This window comes from Alligator sinensis, unplaced genomic scaffold, assembly GCF_000455745.1.
Source record: "Alligator sinensis unplaced genomic scaffold, ASM45574v1 scaffold76_1, whole genome shotgun sequence".
In the NCBI taxonomy this organism is placed as follows: Eukaryota; Metazoa; Chordata; order Crocodylia; family Alligatoridae; genus Alligator; species Alligator sinensis.
The window spans coordinates 4543214-4564606 of NW_005841865.1; the positions used below are offsets into that span (position 1 = coordinate 4543214).

The 21393-nt window shown below is 45.5% G+C and overlaps 1 protein-coding gene across 1 annotated transcript in view; it reads right to left on the bottom strand.

Moving 5' to 3' along the window:
- The window catches only part of PREX1 (phosphatidylinositol-3,4,5-trisphosphate dependent Rac exchange factor 1), a 228263-nt gene that overhangs the window by 74437 nt on the left and 132433 nt on the right, over positions 1–21393 (bottom strand). The window contains 4 exon segments of the mRNA XM_025192001.1: positions 4826–4973; positions 13345–13494; positions 14690–14805; positions 18693–18826. Of these exon segments, the coding sequence (XP_025047786.1) occupies positions 4826–4973; positions 13345–13494; positions 14690–14805; positions 18693–18826 (548 nt within the window).

The window sequence follows — 21393 nt, forward strand, 5'->3', positions numbered from 1 at the left end:
CCACAGAGCCCGGGCTGGGGGCAGGGGCTTTGGGTGGGGGGCAAGGGGCAGCAGGGCGGGGGGCACAGGGCAGCAGGGCTGGGGGGCAAGGGGCAGCAGGGCTTGGGGGGCAGGGTAAGGAAGCAAGGGGTACAAACAGGGCATCCTGCCATGTACCCCTGCCCTCATTTTGTTTTTCTGGCATGCCAGCACTCTGGCACCTTCCAAGGTAGGCATTGTGGGGGTTTTCGGCACTCTGGCCAAAAAAATGTTGATGGTGATGTGTAGATGTGCCCTATAAGTAGCAGATTCATGTAAGGAAAGGTTGGATATAACAGATATGTATTTGATGGTGTAAAATATGGACTTAAATGGCATTACACCAAGCAAATGAAAGCATAGTCCCTCAGAGTTCTGGCAAAGCACAGTTAAAAGTCCCGCTGACGGGTTAATTTAGTGTCACTATATTAAATCTGGTGCCTGGTTTATAAATAAATGATTGTCAATCCCTTGTGCCCTACTAAAAGTTTATAGTAAAGGGAATGCTGGAGCATGCAGAGCTGCAAACAGGGATAGAGAAAAGACAGTGAACATGGCTAGATATGTAGTACGTTGGCACAACTAGAAAGACAATACATGTAGAACAAATAAACATTGCCAGCCTGATGAATGGGACACTGCCAGTGTCCTGTCAGTTTAATTGGGGATTACACTAGAAATGTGTTAAGTTCATAGAAAAGAACAAAAGAAATATTTGAAAGCAAAGCAACATATGGGAGATCTGAGCTCAATAAACCAGTTGGGCACCTGCCAATTTGTGTATGGTTGTTGCTTATCAAAACCAGCAACCGTGTCTACAACTATGGGCTTTGAGAGTGACATTTTCAGTATTTCTGGGTTTATCAGCAGCTGCCTCCTCCCAACCTAGGTAATGTTTGTGTTTTCCTCTGAGTACAACAGAAAGCTCCAACTTCTTAAGTGTCTACCATATAACTGTAATGGCAAACAAAAAGCAGTCAGACTGATTCAATACCCCAGTGTAATCTAATGGAAACCAAGTTTGAAGAGCTCCTTTCACCAGAGTAATGCAGTGATGAGTAAGATGCTGCATTTGAGAAGGGGAAGACACATGATGTCCCAGTGATTCTGAATCGCTTTGAGAAGCCAGACTGGATAAGGAAATAAACTAGCCAGAGGGATGAAGTGGGAATCAGATGTTCCACACCCATTATACAGAACAGGACGTGTTACACAATTGTCTGAAGTACGCCCTATTCAAGACCTACACACCAAGGAGTACAATCATGATTAGACAAGAGACACCAGAGTACCATTCGCATAAATTGTCCACTGATTTCAGGGAAGCCATGACAATTTACACCAGCTGACAATTTGCACACAGATCTGAGTAGGATGCTATCACTCTTACAGTTACTGCTTCTTTCATTAGGAATTGCATCCTTGGACTTTGCTGGGATTGCTCAACACAACACTGTTTTCATTAAATACAAAACCCAAAGTGCTGATGGCAAAAAAAAATTGAAACCTTCACCCAACTACCTGAAACGCTTAAAAGTACAAGCTGTTTTTTTAAAGTACTACTTTGACATTTCTATGGCATTTGGGTCAGAAGTAAAACTAGTAAGTGTTCGCTCTCCCAGCTTAATAAACTCTGAGAAGTGTATGATCCAGAAATATTCCAACTCTTGTTACACAGATGCTGGACTGTTGCCAAAAAAGCATCTGCTTGAAGGCAGTTAGAGCCCTGCAGGATCATCAAGGACTTTACAGGATGATGGAATTTTAACTTGACCCATTTGTTGGGGAAAAGCATTCACATAGATTATCTTACTGAAATGTTTATGGACATTAGGCAATTGCATGTGAAAGGGGCCAGCAGACAACTGAGTGACCGCATGCACACAAAATTACCGGTACTTGATTTCTGTACACATCTCTAATGACTCTGGATGTGACTTAAACCAGCTACTGAACTGTGCATTAAATGTGACCTAAAATATTTTTAAGGAAAACTCTTTGAGCATCTAATTCAGTCTCATGCATCTGTATCTCAGCTCCTCACTGCCTTTCCTAGTGACTGACTGACAAGGAGTAGTACCAACTGGCTCAAAGAAACGAGATATACTACCCTTCTTCACTTCTACTGGCTGACAGAAGTGAAAAAGAAAAGTGAGTGTCCCACAGGTTTCCCAAGTTGTTCAGAGTGTTTGCCTCACCTCCAGGAGTTACTTCACATACTCTGTCCTTAACACATCAGGGGTTAGATTTCCAACCCTAAGCTTTTACTTTTGCTTACACAAGTACATTGAAATGTGCAAGCAATTTTACATATGCAAAAGCAGAGTCATAAGGTTTCAAAGTACTGATATCCTTGCAACAGACTCTTCCTTCATTTGGGGCAGTCCTGGGCAATAGTCTCTCATGAGCTGATATCAATATTGTGACCATAAGGACGTGCTTGAAGCATTTTCTCTGCCTTCCTCTTGAGCAGTGGTCACCAACCAGTGGATCTCGATCCACCAGTAGAACTTGGAGCTTCTTGGCATCGATCCGAGGCTGGAGTAGGGGGCTGAATGCCCGTGTGCACACCCCGGCCCAGTGGGTCAGTCCGTGGGGGAGGGAAGAGGCGGGGCTAGACTGAGGCCTCTGCAGTGAGGGACAGTGCTGCAGAGGCAGGAGCAGGGGTAAGTTGAGTCAGATGGGACCTACCTGCTGGGGAAGTGCGCCCCCAAATATTTTTGTCCCTCTGCCTCAATCTGCACCCCCACTTCCCTCCCCACAGACTTACCTGCTAGGTGTGGGGGAGGGGGGAGGCTGGCAGTGGTGCACAGTAGATCTTGGGTTGCTTTTAAATGCCAAAGGTGATCTCCTACTTAAAAGGTTGGAGACCGCTGCTCTTGAGCATACGCCTTGACTGAGCTGGGAGAATAAAACTTGCTTCAGGAGTCTAGAGTCAGACATCCAGATGACATGGCTGGCCCAGCAAAGTTGATGTTGGATGATCATCACCTCAATGCTTGTGGTGTTTGCTTGCAAGAGGATGCTAGTGTTGGTGCATCTGTCTACCCTCCGGATTCAAAGGATCTTCTGCAGGCAGCACTGATGGTACTTCTCCAGTGACTTGAGGTATCTCTACCCTTGTTGGTATGTCTACCCTTGTATGTTGTCCAGGTCTCAGCTGGGTAGACAGATGCACCAACATTAGCATCTTCTGGCTGCATCATCTTGGCCGACACTCATATGTGCCACAAAAAACCCAAACCTGTAGGCACATTTCAATATGATTGGGGGCTTCTTCTTTTGAGAACCTAGGCGGGAACCACCAGAGAGTGTGTGCAGGTCATAAATAAAATGAATCATTCAGAAAAAGTCCACAATGGAAAAGCAAGTTTACAGAAGGTGAGGACTGAAATGCAATGCATCCCTTGTATAGCTAGGTAAGGCCTGTGGCATCGGTATGCTCTATGTTCTCAAGACCAGTCAAACTGGGGTTGTTGCCAGGCAGGATTGAGGGTAATGAGCAAAAGGAGACATGGAACACTTAAGGACCAAAAGAAATATCTTTAAAAAGGAAGGGAATAACAAGAAAGCTCTACCTGTGACTTTGGGAACTAAGCAAAATATGGGGGCATCAGCTAAAGACAAATTCATCCCACTCTTTTCATCTGACTGTTTTCTGTTGTGCATAAATTGGAAAATACTATGACCTGGCTCATAGCCAGAGCCCAAAGCTTTCCATGTGAACCCACAAAAAATAAAATAAAATAAAATCATCACAGGATCCAAGATCTCTTGCCATACCAGGAATACCAGCCTGTCCTTAAAGACTGCCTTCTGTCAGGCATGAAGATACTGCATCACTTCCACTCCAAGAACACTCGAGGCCAGATGCATGCAAACTGCCTGGGTCTAACGACTGTGGGCAGGAGGGAGGGGAAGTGACTGGATAATCTATCCCTCAGAATTGTTTTTTCCCGGCTGACCATTTTAATCGTAGCTGAAGCAGAAAAGTCTCCTCAGGTCACCCAGCCTGCCTCTCCATGAGCTGTGTATGACATTTCTTTGTGACTCTCCATGAGCTGTGTGTGGCATGATCCCGGCACCCGTTCCTGCCCGGGGCAGGGGGTCAGACCTGATGATCTGTTTAGGTCCCTTCCGACCCTAAATACTATGATACTATGATTTCCCTAAAATAGTCCCACCGGTGTTTTACCTAATCTATTCTCAAATAACCCCATCCTGGCACTCTGGCCCCTTCCCCAGAGTTTCTCTTTCAAGGCTTAATCTCTGTCCCTGTTAATCATTTCCTAATGTCTAGCCTAAATATAAGAAACATTTTCTCATGCAGAAAAGTCCTTTTTATCATATACTTGTATCGAAGTCTTGAGGGCTCTTGTTCACTTTAGACTGTCTCCGTTGAAGTCTCTGTCTTAGATTGCCTCTCTCTTCCACTGGAACAACACTACTGAGTTCATATATCATCCATTAAGCATCCTCTTCTGAATAAAAGGGGAAACAGGTGGGCTATCAAGGCATTAAGCATTTGTAAGTTTAAATACCATTCCTTATTCCTGCCATGTATCTGAAATACCTGTTCTGAATTATTCCACAATTGAACGAGCAGCCATTGTACAGCCCAGCAGGGCAATAAATAGGAATTAATAATGAATTTTAATAAATTGTAATTGTAATGGGGGTTATGACCTTTCCAATTAAGTCCCATCAAAGTACATTTGATCTGTCCTCGCAATACCATCTACTGAAAACTCACAGGCCCTTCTGTTAATTGGTACGAAAGGATCTTTTCAATCCAACCACCACTTACTTGCCAAGAAAGCACTTGGGAACAGTGCTTAATTTTCTCCTCCTGTCTTTGATAAGGTTCACTTTCTTGCTCATCATCTTGTGATACAGCTTCTCTCCTTTCTCTGCAATCATGACGTATGCATCCCTCTCCATTCCCAGTTTCAGACCTGGAATACAAAGGAGGAGTTCCCTCAACAAACTCAGTGCCAAGAGAGCTGAACCCATCCAGATGCAAAGTGGCAGCCACATGAAAAGTTAGGAGTTTACTGCGTAGGCTACTTTCATGATCATGGCTAATATGGGTCCTTTCCTGATCTCATTATATGCAACTCTCACTGGTGGTGTACAGAAGAGCTTGCAGCCTTTTCTCATGTTTCCCATGGAGATCACCAACAAGCCCCACGTTTGTGGCTCTATGACAGAGCACAGTGGTATCAGACACATGCAAAACTTTGGGCAAGCTACAAATAAGATACTTATCATTTCAAAATTCATTTGTTATGATGTCACCTTAGACACTGAAATTGCCTTCATAAGCTTTGTCTGACGTGGCAGAAATCTTTTCAGAATGTGATGGCTGTGTTGAGTGTTAATTCCTCAGCCTATCCCATTAATACACCATTTACAAATGACACTATGCTAACAGGCACACTTGGGTAACTATATCATGTGTGTCCACATGGACATTTTTATTTTGCTCAAGAAAGGGTCATGGGAGATTTTAACCTCCCAGTTATCAGTTTCAATGTGGCCCAAATTAAATGTGACTGAAAGTTGCAATGGGTTTAAAAGAGTTGTTTTTCTCATTCCAGCTCCTAAGGAATATGTATGAATATCCCCCAAACCACCATCATGAAGGCCAATTCCCTGGCACTCTTCATTCAATTTTTGAATGGGCCATGGAAAATGCCGTAAGTTCCTGTCCTCAGAGATGAGGGTTAAGGGCCCTGGGTAAGAACGGTTGCATACTTGTCAACTGTGCAGGAACCTTTTCTAGAAAAGAACAAGATTTTGCTTTCTAGTTATATTATTCTAGCACCTTTTATGAGTAATGGATATATTTATAGATTAAAATGATAGACTAAAAGCCTAGGTAGAGAATATTTTTAGCAATTTCCAATGGATGAACAGTTTGCCTTTTGTATCTAGATCCTTTCAAGGGTGCTGCAGGGTGCCACAATGTTAGCAATGTAAGGTATGCAAACAGGATTAATAAAATAAACTCAGAGATTCTCAGTAGGAATTCATAGTGTTAAAATATTATGATGTGAACTTTCTGAGTTCTCTGCAATAGAAGAATAACCCCATTCTTTATCTGCGGTCAAAAAATTAGTGAAAACTGAGAGCTGGCATTTTCCAAGTGGTACACTGAGTGTAAGGAGGGGTGCCTTGAATCTAAAGGAGTTGAGAACCACAGATCTAAACTTATGGTATGTCTGAAGAAGTACAGCTGAAAAGAATGCACAGCCTTCAGGGCCATCAAATACTAAAAAAGCTGCCTCACAGTTTTTGGACAGTGTTTAATGTGTTTATTCCCAGGGATCCCGGTTTTCCTTGATAAAAAATTGCAAATTACCTGATCACAAAATCACAAATTATCAGATAACGCCCCCCCTCCCCCCCCAAATCTGTGATAGATAGAAAGATACATTTTAGTAGGGGTGCACCGATAGAAATTTGGGGGGCCGATACCGATAGGCAATTTTTAAGGAGGCATATTGGCTGACACCAATCCGATTTCCAATACAGCTGCATGCAGTTGGTAAGTCTATTGTGGTGACAGGGGAGGAGGGAGGGAAGGTGCATGGGGTTGCAGATCAACGCCCCCCCCCCTGCCCCATGGTGAGAGAGGGAGTGGGGCTGGGGTAGGTGTTGCCCAGCTGGGGAGGAGCAGGCACAGGACAGAGCCGCAGCTCATCCGGGGGGCGGGAGGGGGTGACTCCTGCTGCTGCTTGCAAGACTCGGGCACCGGGGGTGGGGGGGTGCCCCTGGATCTGTGCTGAACGGGCCAGGCAAGCTGCAGCGCTGCACCTGGGGTGAGTGGGGGTGGTGCTGGGAGGGTAGCTATGGGGTGGGCTGCAGCCACCCCAAATTTGGCCGTAGCCCCCCCATAGCCTCCTTCCAGTGCCACCCGCCCCAAGCACAGCGCAGTGTGGTCCTCAGCTCCAGCCTGCAGCTGCAGCCTGCCCCATGCAGATCCGAGGACACCCCCCCACACACACTCTGTGCCCTCCCAGACGAGCAGCAGATGCGCAGCAGCAGAAGCCACCCTCTCCGTGCCCCCCAGATGAGCCATGGCTCCTTCCTGCTCCTGCCCCACCCCAGCTGTGTAGAGCCTACCCCAGCCCCACTCCGTCCATCACTGCGGAAGGCATTGATCTGCCACCCCCATGCCCCTTCCCTCCCCCTCCACTTTCACCAGAACAGACTTACCAGGTGCACGCAGATCTCCACGCTGCCGGGCTATGCACATGCACGGGCATTTATCAGCCAAATTATCAGCCACATTAGGCCGATTTCTGATATAATCAATTTTCTTTATATTGGTGCTGATCTGATATTGGTACAGGTGCACCTCTAAATTTTGGTATTTGATTTTGGGTTTTTTATCATGGAAAATCAGAGCTCCCCCTGCCCCCATCACTCACAGAACGCAGGTCCAGGCCCCTCACTCCCAAGCCACAGCCCCTCCAGCCCTTCTGGTGCTCCACAGCCCCCTGCTACGGCCCCCCCCCCTTGTGGTGCTCCTCACTCCCCCACTACAGCCCCCCAGCTCTGCTGGTGTCCCTCATCTCTCATCCACAGCCCCCTGCACACCCCAGCCCTGTCAGAGAGGGCCCCCAGCTGCCAGGGCTATGGGGCCAGGGAGCTGGGTCCACAGCCCCATGACCCCTGCAGGCAGAGGCAGTGGCTGCTGCAGTGGAGCAGAGCACAGAGCCTGGCTACCTACCCTGCTGCCTGCTTCAGTCTCGGGTGGGGGAGAGGGATGGCTCCCCGCTGTTGCGCACACTCCCGGGGAAGCAGGAGGGACCCACGCCCCGCAAATCTGTGCACAGGGCAGGGGTGAGGCAGGCTGCCGAATGAGGGCTTGGGCTCCCCACCCTACTGCCCCTCCCCTGGGACCTCCTCAGCTCAATGGGTGTGAGCTGGCATTGCAGGGCACAGTGGGGCTGGGTGAGGACACCTGTTGCTACTGCAAGCTCCATGTTGCCGTACCAAGGCATTTCCTGCCCATGTGGCAGCAGCAAGGGCGGCAGCATGGGGTTTTGGGCAGTGGCACAGGCCCACAGTGGGCAGCCCACACCCAACCCCACCCCATGCACAGGTCTGGGGGCACGGGTCCCCCTTCCCCCCTGGGGAGTGCATGGAATGGCTGGGAACCAGCCCGCCCCCTCAGACGAGGTGCCTGCAGCCCTGTCCCGCTCCTTGCCAGGGCCCTGCAGCTGTGCATTCCACCCCAGGCCCCAAGCCCCACGCACTGCCCTGCTGGGCAGCATCCCCAGCCTTGCCCAACTCCCTCCCTCCCTCACTATGGGGGCCTCAATTCCGCCCCCCACCCCCCCGACTTACCTGTGGGAGCTGGTCTCCAGGCTGTGCATATACATGCACATGGCGCCCCCTGCCAGACTGCCCTCCTCCCGGTGCCCCCCAGCCCTGTGCAAGCTGGAACTCTGCCAGGCTGCAGAGAGCTCTTTGAAAGGTCGCAAAATCCACAGGTTTCTCCATTAAAACGAAAAATCCTTGTTTTCCTTGAGTAAAGGGGGAAATCCATGTTTTTCTCCGTTTTTCCATAGAAAATGGAAAACCCAGATTCCTGTTTATTACACAGGTTTAGTGCATGTGCTTAAGAAATGAGTCTTATGCAACATTTCATCTTGCACAGCATTTGTTTCATGTATGCAATATCTGGTTAAAGGTTTTGGCACTGCAAGCCTGCTGGCTCTTTGCCACCTCCCTCACCATCGCATGACCTGATTCAACTATGCATGCTGACATATGTAGCCAAGGTTAATTTGCAACGTGAACTTGTGATAGAAAGCAGCCTGTGTAATAGTACACAAGTTTCACTCTGGCCTTACATCACTGAATTCCCTGCGCTCTGATGTCAACAGCAGGCTGGAATGCACATTCTACCCCTCTCATCCTACAGGATTGGGAAGTTCACCAACCCTTTAATCCAAACACTGATAGCTCAGTGACCTTTCAAGTTCTTTAATTCCAATGAAGCTTTCCAATAAGGTCTGGAATGCCTACCCTAATAGCTGTGCTTATCTGGGTTTCCTGTCATCAGGTACCACACCATAAACCAACATGACAAAAAACAGCAGAAAAAAATCTCAAGAGTGGCCAGCATTGCATGAAAAGCTTTTGCTTCTCTGACCAAAGTTTTCTTGTATCTCCCTTTGATTTTTGTTTTTATGGATGTTTACTTTTGGTTTCTTCAGAGTTATTTGCGCCAGCCTTATATCATCCTGTATTTGGGAGGCGTAATAACAGGAGCTGATATTTATCATCAGTGTCTACCTGAGGATTCAATAGCAATAGGAAGGTACTATTTCCCTTGTTTTACACAGGCACCTAGAGTGGGTGAGATCATAACTTGCAAAAAGTGACCAACAATTTCAGACACATCCATTTCGTGGTGCCCAGCTTAATATACCTCAGGCCTGATTTCTAGGGGTGCTGAGAGAACCTGGAGCTGTTTAGTGCTTTGTACTTCTAATAATCAGGCCCAAGACATCTCAAGCAGCTAGCTGCAAAACAGAGATGCTCAAAACTCTGGGGTAAAGCATCCACACCTGAGGACAGGAGGGTGATCCAGGCAGATCTTGACGGGCTCATGAAAAGGGCAGATGAGAACCTGATGGGTGTTCAACACCGAAAAATGCAAGGTTCTCCACCTTGGGAGGAAAAACCTGCAGCATGCTTATAGTCTCAGCAGTGCTACGCTGGTTAGCACTACAGACGAAAGGGACTTGGGGGTCATCATTGACCACAAGATGAACATGAGCCTTCAATGTGATGCTGCAGCTAGTAAAGCAAGCAAAACACTAGCTTGCATCCATAGATGCTTCTCAAGCAAAGCCCAGGATGTCATTCTCCCCTTGTACTCGGCCTCGGTGAGGCCGCAGCTGGAGTACTACGTCCAGTTTTGGGCCACACAATTCAAAAAGGATGTGGAGAAGCTTGAGAGTGCAGAGGAGAGCCACGCACATGATCAGAAGTCAGGAAAACAGACCTCATGATGAGAGGCTGAGAGCCATGGGACTCTTCAGCCTGGAAAAGCGCAGGCTCAATGGTGATCTGGTGGCCACCTATAAGTTTACCAGGGGTGCTCATTATCTGGGGGAACGTCTGTTCACTAGAGCGCCCCAAGGGATGACAAGGTCGAATGGTCACAAACTCCGCCGTGACCGATAGACAGGCTAGACATAAGGAAGAACTTCTTTACTGTCCAAGTCCCCAAGGTTTAGAATAGATTGCTGCCAGAGGTGGTTCAAGCACCCGCTTTGAACGCCTTCAAGACACATTTGGATGCTTATCTTGCTGGGATCTTATGGTCCCTGCTGACTTCCTGCCCCTGGGGCTGGGGGCTGGACTCGATGATCCTCTGGGGTCCCTTCCAGCCCAAATGTCTATGAAATCTATGAAAATAACTGGTTGCTTTTGAACATACTGACCTAGGCAGCACACAGCTCATTTAAGAAATCAGTTTATGACAAAGCCCAGAAAAAAATAGATATCTTTTTGACTCCCAAGTTCCTGCTCTTCCACCCAGGTATCTAGTCTCCAAAACAACCCTCTCACTGGAGAACAAGCAGTCCTGTTGGGTGCTCATCCAAACAAAATGGATGCTTTGAAGGTTCATCCATCCCCACAAACAATGGACATTTTTAGGTTCTTAACACGCAAATATTCTCACCCCTGTCATGAGAGACAAATAGAAATCAAGGACACAGAACTGAAGTCAGTCTCTAAAAAATGTTCAATGGATCATCAGCAGTTCTTGAGGGAGATATAAACAGTTAAAATATGCATATTCAATGCTTTCTCTAATGGAGATCTCTCATATTTATGACCATCTCTTTTGGGGCTATAAAACTACATAATATATTATATTATGATGTGTGTATGCATGTGTGTGTTTAAAAACAACTCAGATCAGCAGACATCTCAGACACACCAGAAAACAGCCCTTATCATTAGGATGCTCTAATTTTTAACCATCCCTGTGGTTCTGCTCAGTCTGTGACCTCTCCGCTGGATGGATCACTGCTCTCCTGACTAACTTCTTGTTTAAACGTGAATCTTCTTCTTCCTCTGCTGTTTTTTTTTTACAAGATGCTTTGTGAAATTTCCTTAGTGCCCAGGGGCCCATAAAACAAGAGCTTTTTATGAAACGAAGATTTTTTTGATCTTTACAGCAATATAGTTTAGTGCTCAGAGGTTAGCTCTTGAGACAGGAACATCATTTTATGAAATAAGACGCATAAAATAGCACAAAGGGATCCTTCTAGTAAACTATGATGCAAAACTGATCAATGAATAAGAGACCTGTCACCCCTAATCGTTACAACACAGTCTTTGAAAAATTAAAATGCTCCCTATCACTTGCCTTCAGGGGTATTCCATCCCTTAATGATTTCAAGCCTTAGGTTTAGAGTTCTCTTTAATTTATGTCATGGCTGGCCTGTATTCTGAAGCTGGTTCTTTGCTATCATAAGAAGGTACCTTGAGATTCATATATGACAAGGTACATTGTAAATGATTCCTGCATTTCAAGTACTATAATGTCTACTATATTGGTTTTAGAAGCGTGCAACCAGGAAAATAGGCAGAGCTTTGAGGGTCAATTAAGTTCAGTTAATGCAAGTCTTCCAATGTGTGTGTATGGGAGGATGGAAGGACCCATGCTTTAGTCCATGGGTAGGTAACCCCCGGCACACATGAGCAGCATGGTATGTGGAGCCATTTTGCTTGGCATGCCACAGCCGGCCCCAGCTTTGGGCAGGTCCCTGCCACACAGCCAGAGTCCAGGCTGCTCACAGCAATGGGTGGGGAGGCTTCAAGCCCTGTTGCAAGCAGCTCAGGCTCTGTAGCAAGCAGCAGGAACCTACCCAGAGCCTGAGCTCTCTGCAGCAGGCAGCAGGGAGGCTGCAAGCCCTGCTGAGAGCAGCCCGGGCTCTGTGGTGGGTGGCAGGAGCCTGCCCAGAGCCTGGGCTGCTTGCAGAGGGCAGCCACAAGACTGCAAGCAACTGCACCAGGGTCTGGAGCCCTGGCCTGGCTCGTTGCTGGTAGCAGCTGCGTGTGTGCCTCAGGGACCATAGCAGGGAAAGGGGCCAAGGCTGTGTTGCCACAACAAGGATCAGGCTCCTCACGGTTCCCTTGCCATCCGCCACTGGCACACCAAATCACAGTTGTAGGGTTTTTTGGCACTCGGCCCAAAAATGTTGCCAACCCCTGCCTTAGTCTATGCCAGGGGCCACCAAAGGTCTCACACCAGCTACAAAGTCTTTTATTATAAAAACTGAAACTTGGATTTTAAAAGCACCCTAAAAGGATTAGCATCCTGCTCCCATTAAATTTCAGTGGAATCTGCATGTGTAACTCCCTTCTTCCTATAACAATCCCAGTCAAGATCCCTTAACACTTCATAAGGTCTGGGCTCGATCAGTGCCAGTCCACTCACGTAGTTAGATCTATAAATGAGGCCACACACCGACAGTTACTTCCACCCACACAGGTATGCCTGCAAAATGGGAAGCTACTTCTAAATAGCAGGTCAGACTCTCCAAAGTGCTTTACCAAAATTAACCAACACCACTTCTGCCCATGCCCGTCAAAAGACTGGGAAACCATCTGAGTATTAAAACAATTTTTCTGAGGCTGCAGAAGGAATCAGTGTCTGAAGCTTATTGATCAGGAACTCCTGGCTTCTTGTTTTAAGTTCAGACTCAGGACACCTCAGCTTCATCTAATAGCACAATTTCAAAGACCAGCCTTTTATGTTTAGCTCTAACGGAAAGCATAAAATAACCCACGCTTTTGCATAGTTTTGTCACTGTCATTTTTGTCTGAGTAACATAAATATTCCCAAAGGTATCCTCCTTGAACTCTTTTATTTATTACATAAAAAATAGGTTTCCTCATGTCAGGATGGGTTTGCGTCACTGCCTGGACAAAGGCTGTACATTCACCAGATGTTTTTCCCCCTTACAGGCTCCCTTTGCAAAGAAAACTCTTTCAGTCTGAGTCTATTTTTTTCAATGTTCTTCAACGTGTGGCAGAAACGGACCATTTGATTCCTGTAACTAGGATGATGCATCAGCATCAAACTGTCCAGGACTAAATTCAGAAGCAGCTACCTCCCCACTTGAATCTTTTGTCATTAACACTGGCCAGTGCAAACCCATTATCACATGGAGGAAAACTCTGACAATAAAAGACGCTCTCACAAACACACACGCATATATGCACGCACAGTGACTCTCTTGCACAACTCATTCAGAACAACTAGAAGATATGTTGGCCACTTACTCTCTCTCTGTTCCCTTTCCTTGATTATAGCATCCAGCCATTTCTGTTTGTCTTCTGCTGTCTTGGCCATACAGACAAACCATTTGTTTTTGGCTGTGTTGTGTATCTTCCAGCCATTTGTCACTGTGTACCCGTTGCTGTGGTAATCTGCTGCAGAAACACAAAAAACAGCCCAGAGTGAACGGAAGGCCTGGCCCTTTAATGAAAATAAATTAGCCTTGGACATCTTGGCTGAAATGTCAATATGTAAACATCAGCTATTCAGGGAGTGCTGAGCATGACCAGTTCTCAGCATCTCCAATCCCTGTGAGCAATGTTTAGTACCTCTAACAGTCCAGATGTTCGTGTTAGTGCCTATTTTTAGGGTGTCAAGTTTGACAACTTTGTCCCCTGTACACACTATCTGAAACTATGACCGCTACAGAGGTGCAAATCCCACTGACAGCAATGGGAGTTCCGGGTTTGAGCAGCCATCCCACATTTAGAAGAGCTCAAGCAAATCTTCTCCAAGAGTGATGTCAACAGGGGAAATCCATAGGGAGTGTCTTGATGGCTTGAAGCCCACTGAAAGATGCACTGACCTATTTATATCCTACATATAATGACTGCTTTGTCCAAAGTCCTGCCAAGGACAGTGAAGTGGGACATTATCCAGGTCTATAGACTAAATCCCTAGAAAAAGTAAACTAGGTTGGGCAGCAGCAGTCTTGTCACTAGTAACCTTGACCTAATATGCCTAGTGGAGATCCCTTTCAGTCTCCATATCCATTTGCTCCAGAATCTCAAAAGCATGTCAAGAAGAAACATGTTATAGCTGCATTTCATCATGCAAAAGCTTTCAAGCTATGTTTTAAATAAAGTATTTTGCCTCAAAGTATCATGAGTAAAAGACAGTCTGACTGCCAAGTTTCCCTAGTCTCAGCTTCCTCAGAATCCACTGGATCCTCCAGTTCAACCTGGAAGGCTGTAAGGTCATTTTCAATGTCATCTTTGCCAGCCTGCAACCTTTTTGGACATAATATCAGTCCAGGACTAAGTGCAATAATAATAGAGAGCTGCTGTGATAGCCAAGGATTTGAACTGAAATCCAATTCAACCTATGCCAGATCACTAGGACAGTAACATACACATCACAACCATATTTAATTTATATCTTTTGTGAGTGGCTTAAGATACAGGCCAACTGTTGACAAGGAGAGAGACTATATTGGGTTATTCATCCAAGGCCTCATCAAATATCCCAAGGAAGGGCCTGGACTGTAACTGGATGTAATACTTCATATGTTGATAGCAAGAGAAGACCTGGCTATGCCGTGTCCTTAAAGGAAGATAATTGATGTCTTACCTGTCCCATCTTCCACATTTTCCACCTCCATGACTTCTGTGTTTATTCGGCCCCTGAAGATATAGAGGGATCCATTGATTGACTTGGTCCGTTTAGAAGCCTTTTTCCCAGCAACTCTGCAATTAGGAATCAGACATGCAATTAACCTCTCTCTTCATGATCTACTTTCCTGCCACCAGGGAAAGACTGGATTTTCTGTGTGTCCTTGGTTTTTAAAATAAATCTTTAAAATAATTTGTGGTAATCATGTCTGTAATTGAGTTTATTAGCTACGAGAGTGATGACTAATAAGCACAAAAAAGCAATAAAAAATTATTAAATGAAATTCAATGAATTCAACTCATGGTTGCACGTATACTGTTACTATGCCTGTGTGTGTAGCAGATAATACATTTTCTTGCTTTAAATTTGATGAATATTAGAAGCAATATGTTATGAGTATAAAAATGTCACGTGAACCAAAATATCCATATCATTCCAATGTCACTCTTTATGGAATAACTCTAATTTAAGAAATCTATTGGACAACAAGCAAATAATAACCATGCTGGAATATCAGTGTAGGAAGGTTTCATGAGAATTTAAGGTTTACTTGTTGTAGACTAGAACCACTTGAAAACATCAGCATGGATCGTCACTGATGCATCTGAATTCAAGGTGATTATGGTAAGAAACTTTCAATTTCACGTGGTTTTAATGCAAAATGTTAAGTATGGCCCCCTATTTGTTTTTTCAGTCTTTGGAAACTTTTAAGTGCATTAATTCTGAAATCCAAATTTGTAAGGAAAGCTACAAAAGACTGGTGTCACATGGACTTCTACATGCATTTTACTTGTCTCTGCATGCTGTACTCTTGAAAAACATCATATAGCGGATCACAGTTTATATCCTTATCATTAAATGTAAAGGAGTGACTCCATTAAAAGGACTTCTTAAAGATCTTTTTAAAGCCTTTTTTATGGTTTATGTCCTGGGTCTTTATATTAGCACAGTGATTCTCAACCAGGGTGCCAGGGCAGATAAGCCATTGCTCAGACTCAGGTTCAGGTTCAATCCCTGCCTAGCCATTTCCCTTCCCCCACTGCCCAGACCTTGTGCACATAAGTAAGCACCGTAATAATGAAGTTTGTTTCTGAAACAGGCTGATGCTCAATTTACAAAAGTTATAGAGAGGTGCCATCAATCTAATGAGGGGTGCCTTGAGTATAAAAAGTTTGAGAACCACTGATTTAGAAGTTTAAAATCAAATTGGCACCTGCTAAGCGTTAATTGGCTCTGATATCTAAAAACAACCCCACTATCTGAACCAAAACACAACCGGTGAAATCATCACTGTTGAGATGGCTGGTGTCCAAACTCTGTAATGTGAAGGGGTTGCTGTGGCCACTTGCCAAGAGCCCACAGGGTATAAATAAAGCTGCAATTAAAATCAGCTGGTCAGAAAAAGTCTCTTGAAATGAAATTTCTGCACAAAATCTGGGGTGGAAGGTGGAATTGTAAATTTGTCGTGAACACGTTCTTTCCATTTTCTGACCAGTGGGGGTGATAAATACAAGTTGGTGATGACTGGATGTCTACATCCAATCAGACCGACCAGGCCTGAAATCTTCAGGCCATTAGATCATTTCCTAAAGAGGACTGGGCAGATTCATAAGAGAAGCTCTCCTGGCAGCCTTAATGAAGTCTTTTGGATGCTCAGCCTATTTCCCTGAAGGAAGCATGTTGTTTCTAACATCAGGATTTAATTTAAACAGGAGGCTAGCCTGCTTCTAAAGTAACAAAACAATACTCAGCCCCAAAAATCTATGTCATCGATTTGGCAGACTCTCCTTGGCTGCTGCAGAGATGAGACAGCAAACCTGCATGTCAAAATGTAGGTCCTGATTCTGATCCCACTTTACACTGGTGTCACTCCTTGGGTCTCCAAGGGGTCTGCTTCTGATTTACACCGAAATGAAAGCCCACAGTGGCAAATCAGAAAAGTGCAGCATTTTGTCTCATTACTGCTCATTGAGGGCTCATGGCTTGAGCCTTGCCAACAAGGTTCTTGCCTTAAAATCAGAATAACCAGACCAGTGAAAATCAGTTAACAATGAAATCAGGATCAGATCATTAGACTTCAAAGTAGGCACCACAGACTGTTTTGAATTTCATAACATCTGCATCCCATTAGTTTAATCGTTTGTCATGTGGCTGGCCAAATGGCCTTGCTATCAGAAGCACGTGGACATCCATTTCCACTCTGGACCAAATTATAAATAGCAGCCAGACAGGGGAAACATCCACATTTTAGAATAGCCCTCCCATCCCTAAATATATCTTTCGTATTAAGTAATACTCAGCAGACTTCTTAGAATACTTGGCTTTTTAATGGAAATCAGATTTTGGAGATTTGGACAGGTCGTGCAGCTTTAATAGAAAAAGATAAACAACATCGATCCTTTAGGGAACTCGGAGTGTTACAGCAGCCTCCTCCGATCCCAAGCCAAACTACAGAGTAGTTCAGTAATGTCTGATGTGCAAAAACAGAGAGACTTGCTTAAAAGGCCCTGGAACATTTTGTTTCCTAAAACTTAGTATTCCGGGAAAAGTGCATGTACAAGGGAGCGGCTGAATCAACCTGAACTGCAAACAGACCCGGAAACCGGGAGTTCTTAGACAAGCTGGAACTGTGCCATGCAAGGTCAGATGTAGAGTGGGTTGGGAAGTTTCTAACTGGAATATCTGTATATCAGAGAACCAGTTTCACTGCAATCTAAATGTTCCATTGCACACGTTGATTTTTGACAGAAGTTGTGATGGAAAGGCTTTTGTTGCTTTGTTTCAATGATGTCAGTGATTTCACTTAGATAAGGTTCAAAATAAGTTCCCTTTTGCTGCTTCATTTGATTTCGTTTAAACTTTTCTATTTTATTATAATATTAATATACACTTGCATCCAATAATTCTATATTCTGACATGTCAGCATGAGCAAAAGAAAATATTTGGACATTATAGAAACAAAATGGTTGCCTATTTCCCACTGGGAATTTTTCAGAGTTTGCATTTCACAAAAATGGCAGCATTTGGACATTTTTGAAAATATTTCCTGATATAATCCAAATTTCTCATGGGATAGACCTTTCGGTCTCTCAGCGCTCCAGTTAGAAGCGCCATGCTGAATAGGAGGCCTCCTTCACCGAGGACTGTAAAGAGCAGGCTGAGCCAAGAGCTGGGAGCGGCATAGAGGAAATGAGAGGCGATATCAGAGTTGGGATCACAGGAACCAATGAATGAAGACACGTTTGGAAAAGAAGGCAGTGGGGAGAGTGAGAGCTAAGCAGCAAAGACAGAAATGGACTCTGGAAAGGTGAATGAAGACAGTAAACTATAGGCTAATTCTGCAGTAGACGTGCCTTGAGCTTAAGGAGAGCCTTGCACGAAGTGAATGAATAAATAAAAACAGCTAATACTAGTAGGGCTATAATGCATCGCTGTTACTGAGGATAAACTGCAAACACTGACTATCTCTTTATATCTTCTCCTCTCTGCTCCTATGCCATGTGCTTTCTCTGGACTTTTCCTTTCATTGTCATTGCCCAAACCTGGCTTCAAGTCTTCTGTCATGCTGCCCTCATATTCTTGGAACAACCTCACAATGAATGTTGGCAAGACGTCCTTTTTCACATCACTCCTCGAGACCCATCTGCTCTGGGAAGCTGTCCAGCTCTAAGAGCCACACCTCAGTCTGTGGTTTTCCTGCACTGTATCAAGTCATGTCTTAAAGCGGCACATTTTTTAGGGCAGAGGGACTCGGTCACTGTTTGGCACATGGACAAGACTGCACAGCAATTTGTCTGTCCACGAGACTAAATGGACAAGAGTAGAAACAGACAAAAGGAACAGATTATAAACCTGTAATTCAAGACCAGAGGCTGCTGGGAACTAGAGTAGATGCTCAGGAGTGGCTTTTTCCCATTACTGGAAAGCCTACACATGACAAGACTGGAAGGATGTGCTCACCTGGATTTCCGCTTGCAGTAGACCAGGAGGTTATCAAACAGGAAAAATGTTCTCTCTTGGATGTTTCCAGCTGAGATTTTTAACAAAGTCCCTTGGAGTAGGAGCTGTGTGCAGATGTCTGTCAGATTGGACCCCTAGAGCATAGAAAACCAACTGTGTTTATTTTGCCTTTTTTAGAGTACAATTAAGTTTAATTATGCCCTATCTATGCATCAGCCCGTCTTATTTAATAAGTCATGAGAACTGCTAAACAGTGGACTTACCATACGGGAGATGGTCCTTAATTTCTTGAGGTGACCATATATGCAATCTTCTCCCAGGTGTTTAAAAATATCCCTAATGAAATGCCTCTATTCTGTGATTTCCCTGTTCAATACAAGGGGCCTTTCTTCACAAGAAATCCCTTTTAGTCCCTCTGTTCAGAACATCACTCATCTTCAGCCTGGCACTGCACATGTGGTGGCTTTAAAGATGCCCTCTAGAAGGGCATTGGAGCCTCCTTTGCCATAGTCTCTCCTAGCCATCTTTCCAAAACATGATCCTACCACAGAACCTGTCTTCCCAACTCTGCTGTCAGCAGTGCATGAAACTGTTCTCCTTCCTCAAGTTCTCAATACACGTGTCCAAATTAGAAACAAATCCCCCCAAAAATCATATGGTTGCATTTTCTATGAGCCAAGTCCTGGACCCATGAAGGGGGTCTATGTGAGTCTATCTGTGCAAAGTGATTACAAAGTTGGCTGAGCTAGTTGCCTGAGGAATCCCTGGCACAACGAAGTCTCTGGGTGACGTAAGGCCACTGCCACTGGTTCCAGGCATCCTTATGCTACTGTATGGAGCATAGCTAGGGAAGATGATCCCAAGCTAGTTACCCAGGGCACCTGTAGCTGAGCACAAATGCAGGCAGGCCTAGCTGTGCTCCAGTTTCATCTGTGAACTACCCAAGCCCAAATAATAAAGGAATATATGCACTAGCAACCTATGGCCCACAGGCCAGAACTGGCCCGCAAAGATCCAACCTGCAGTATGAGATCCACTGCATGCAGCTCAGCCCAGTGCATTCCCTTCTCTGCCCTTCACCACCACCCCTGCTCTCTCTCTCTCACCTCTCCCCTATGGAAAGTGTTATTTATTCTCTCCTTCCCTTCAACTCCTCCCCCTTCGCTATCGCAGGTACTGTTTGCCAGAGGCAACCTCTCTCCCTTCCCTCCCCTTCTCTATCCTCCCTATGACATTGGCAGCCACCTACCTCCTGCCTTCCCTTCCCTCCACTCCACTCTCCCTTCCCCCTGCTAGGGGGAACAGTGGCTCATGCCAGCAGCCAGATTGCAAGTGCCTTAAAAGTTTGCCACCCCCTGAAGTACAAAGTATACAGCTTTCTTAGATGCTGCACTGTGCAAAACCAGTCAGTCCTTAGTCTTTATCCATATGATGCTAGGTCTAGTATTATTTCACAGGTGCAGAGGCATCCTACTAACAAGGATCCACTTACAACAAATGCCCAGAAGCAGTGGCAGCATTTGTCATGTATTTCTGTATTTGAAATTAGTTTGGAAAGAAGAATAACTTCTCAGAGCAATGTCAACTTCCTTATCATTCCTTGACATAGCAAATAAGGAAGCACATTAGATAATTTGATCTCCTGACTTGAGTCTTACCGGAAAAGAGAACTACAGTACCTTTGGATTGCAAGACACGCATTACCAGCTGAACAATTTGATTTGCAAAGATTCTATTATCTTCGTTTTCACAAGCTTCCTATCCATTATATCCACTCACTCAGACCACAAGCACCTCTGTGCACGAAGAAGGAAAAAGTCATCTTCATGCAGAGGTTCAATTTCCATACTTTGAATGAGATTTACACCATGCATTCAGTACAGGTGAAATCTTACTTGCTGTCCTTACTACTGGCTGATGCTATTAAGCTACCCAGGAAAAATAAATTAAATGAAAACCAGATTTTCTAAACATAATATTGCTCCAGAAGTGTGAGCTACACTTTGACTGCATTGCATTCAAAAAGGACTCTTGCTACCTCTGCTGTACTTTTCAAACTCTGTTATACATCTGCATTTCTGTACATTTGGATTTTAAACTGGGGGGAGTTAGCTGAATGCAATATTTTCACTTGCTGTACTGACATAGTTTATAGGCCTGTGCAAAGCGGCTAGTATTTGCTTCAGATGCGGGTTCGGCCGATTCGGGGGACTGTGATTCAACTCGGTGATTCGAATCACTGTCCCAAATTGATTCGTCCAAATCTGATTCAGAGATTCGGCTGCTGCTGAATGGGACGAACCTCTGAATCAACCCCATCCCCCGCCCGCTCTGAATGGCTGCCCCGCCTGCTCTCCCAGCTCCCAGTTCTTTGGAAGAAAAAAAAAGCCCCAACTCACCAGCTGCTGTCGGGCTGGGGGGGGGGCAAACCCTGCTGTCCCTATTGCTCCATGCTTCGTGGGGGCCTCTGCCATGAGCCCCCCGCCCCCTGCCCACTCTCCCAGCCCCCGCATGGCTGCCCCACACACCCCAGCTCCTGGTTCTTTAAAAAAAAAAGCCTGCACTCACCAGCTGCTGCCTGGTGGGGGCGGGGGGGGGGGCGATCCCTGATGCCCCCCACTACCCCATGCTGTGTGGGGAGCTCTGCCACGAGCCCCCAGAAGCCCTGAGGCTGCTGCCGGGGCCGGGGGTGGGCGGGGGT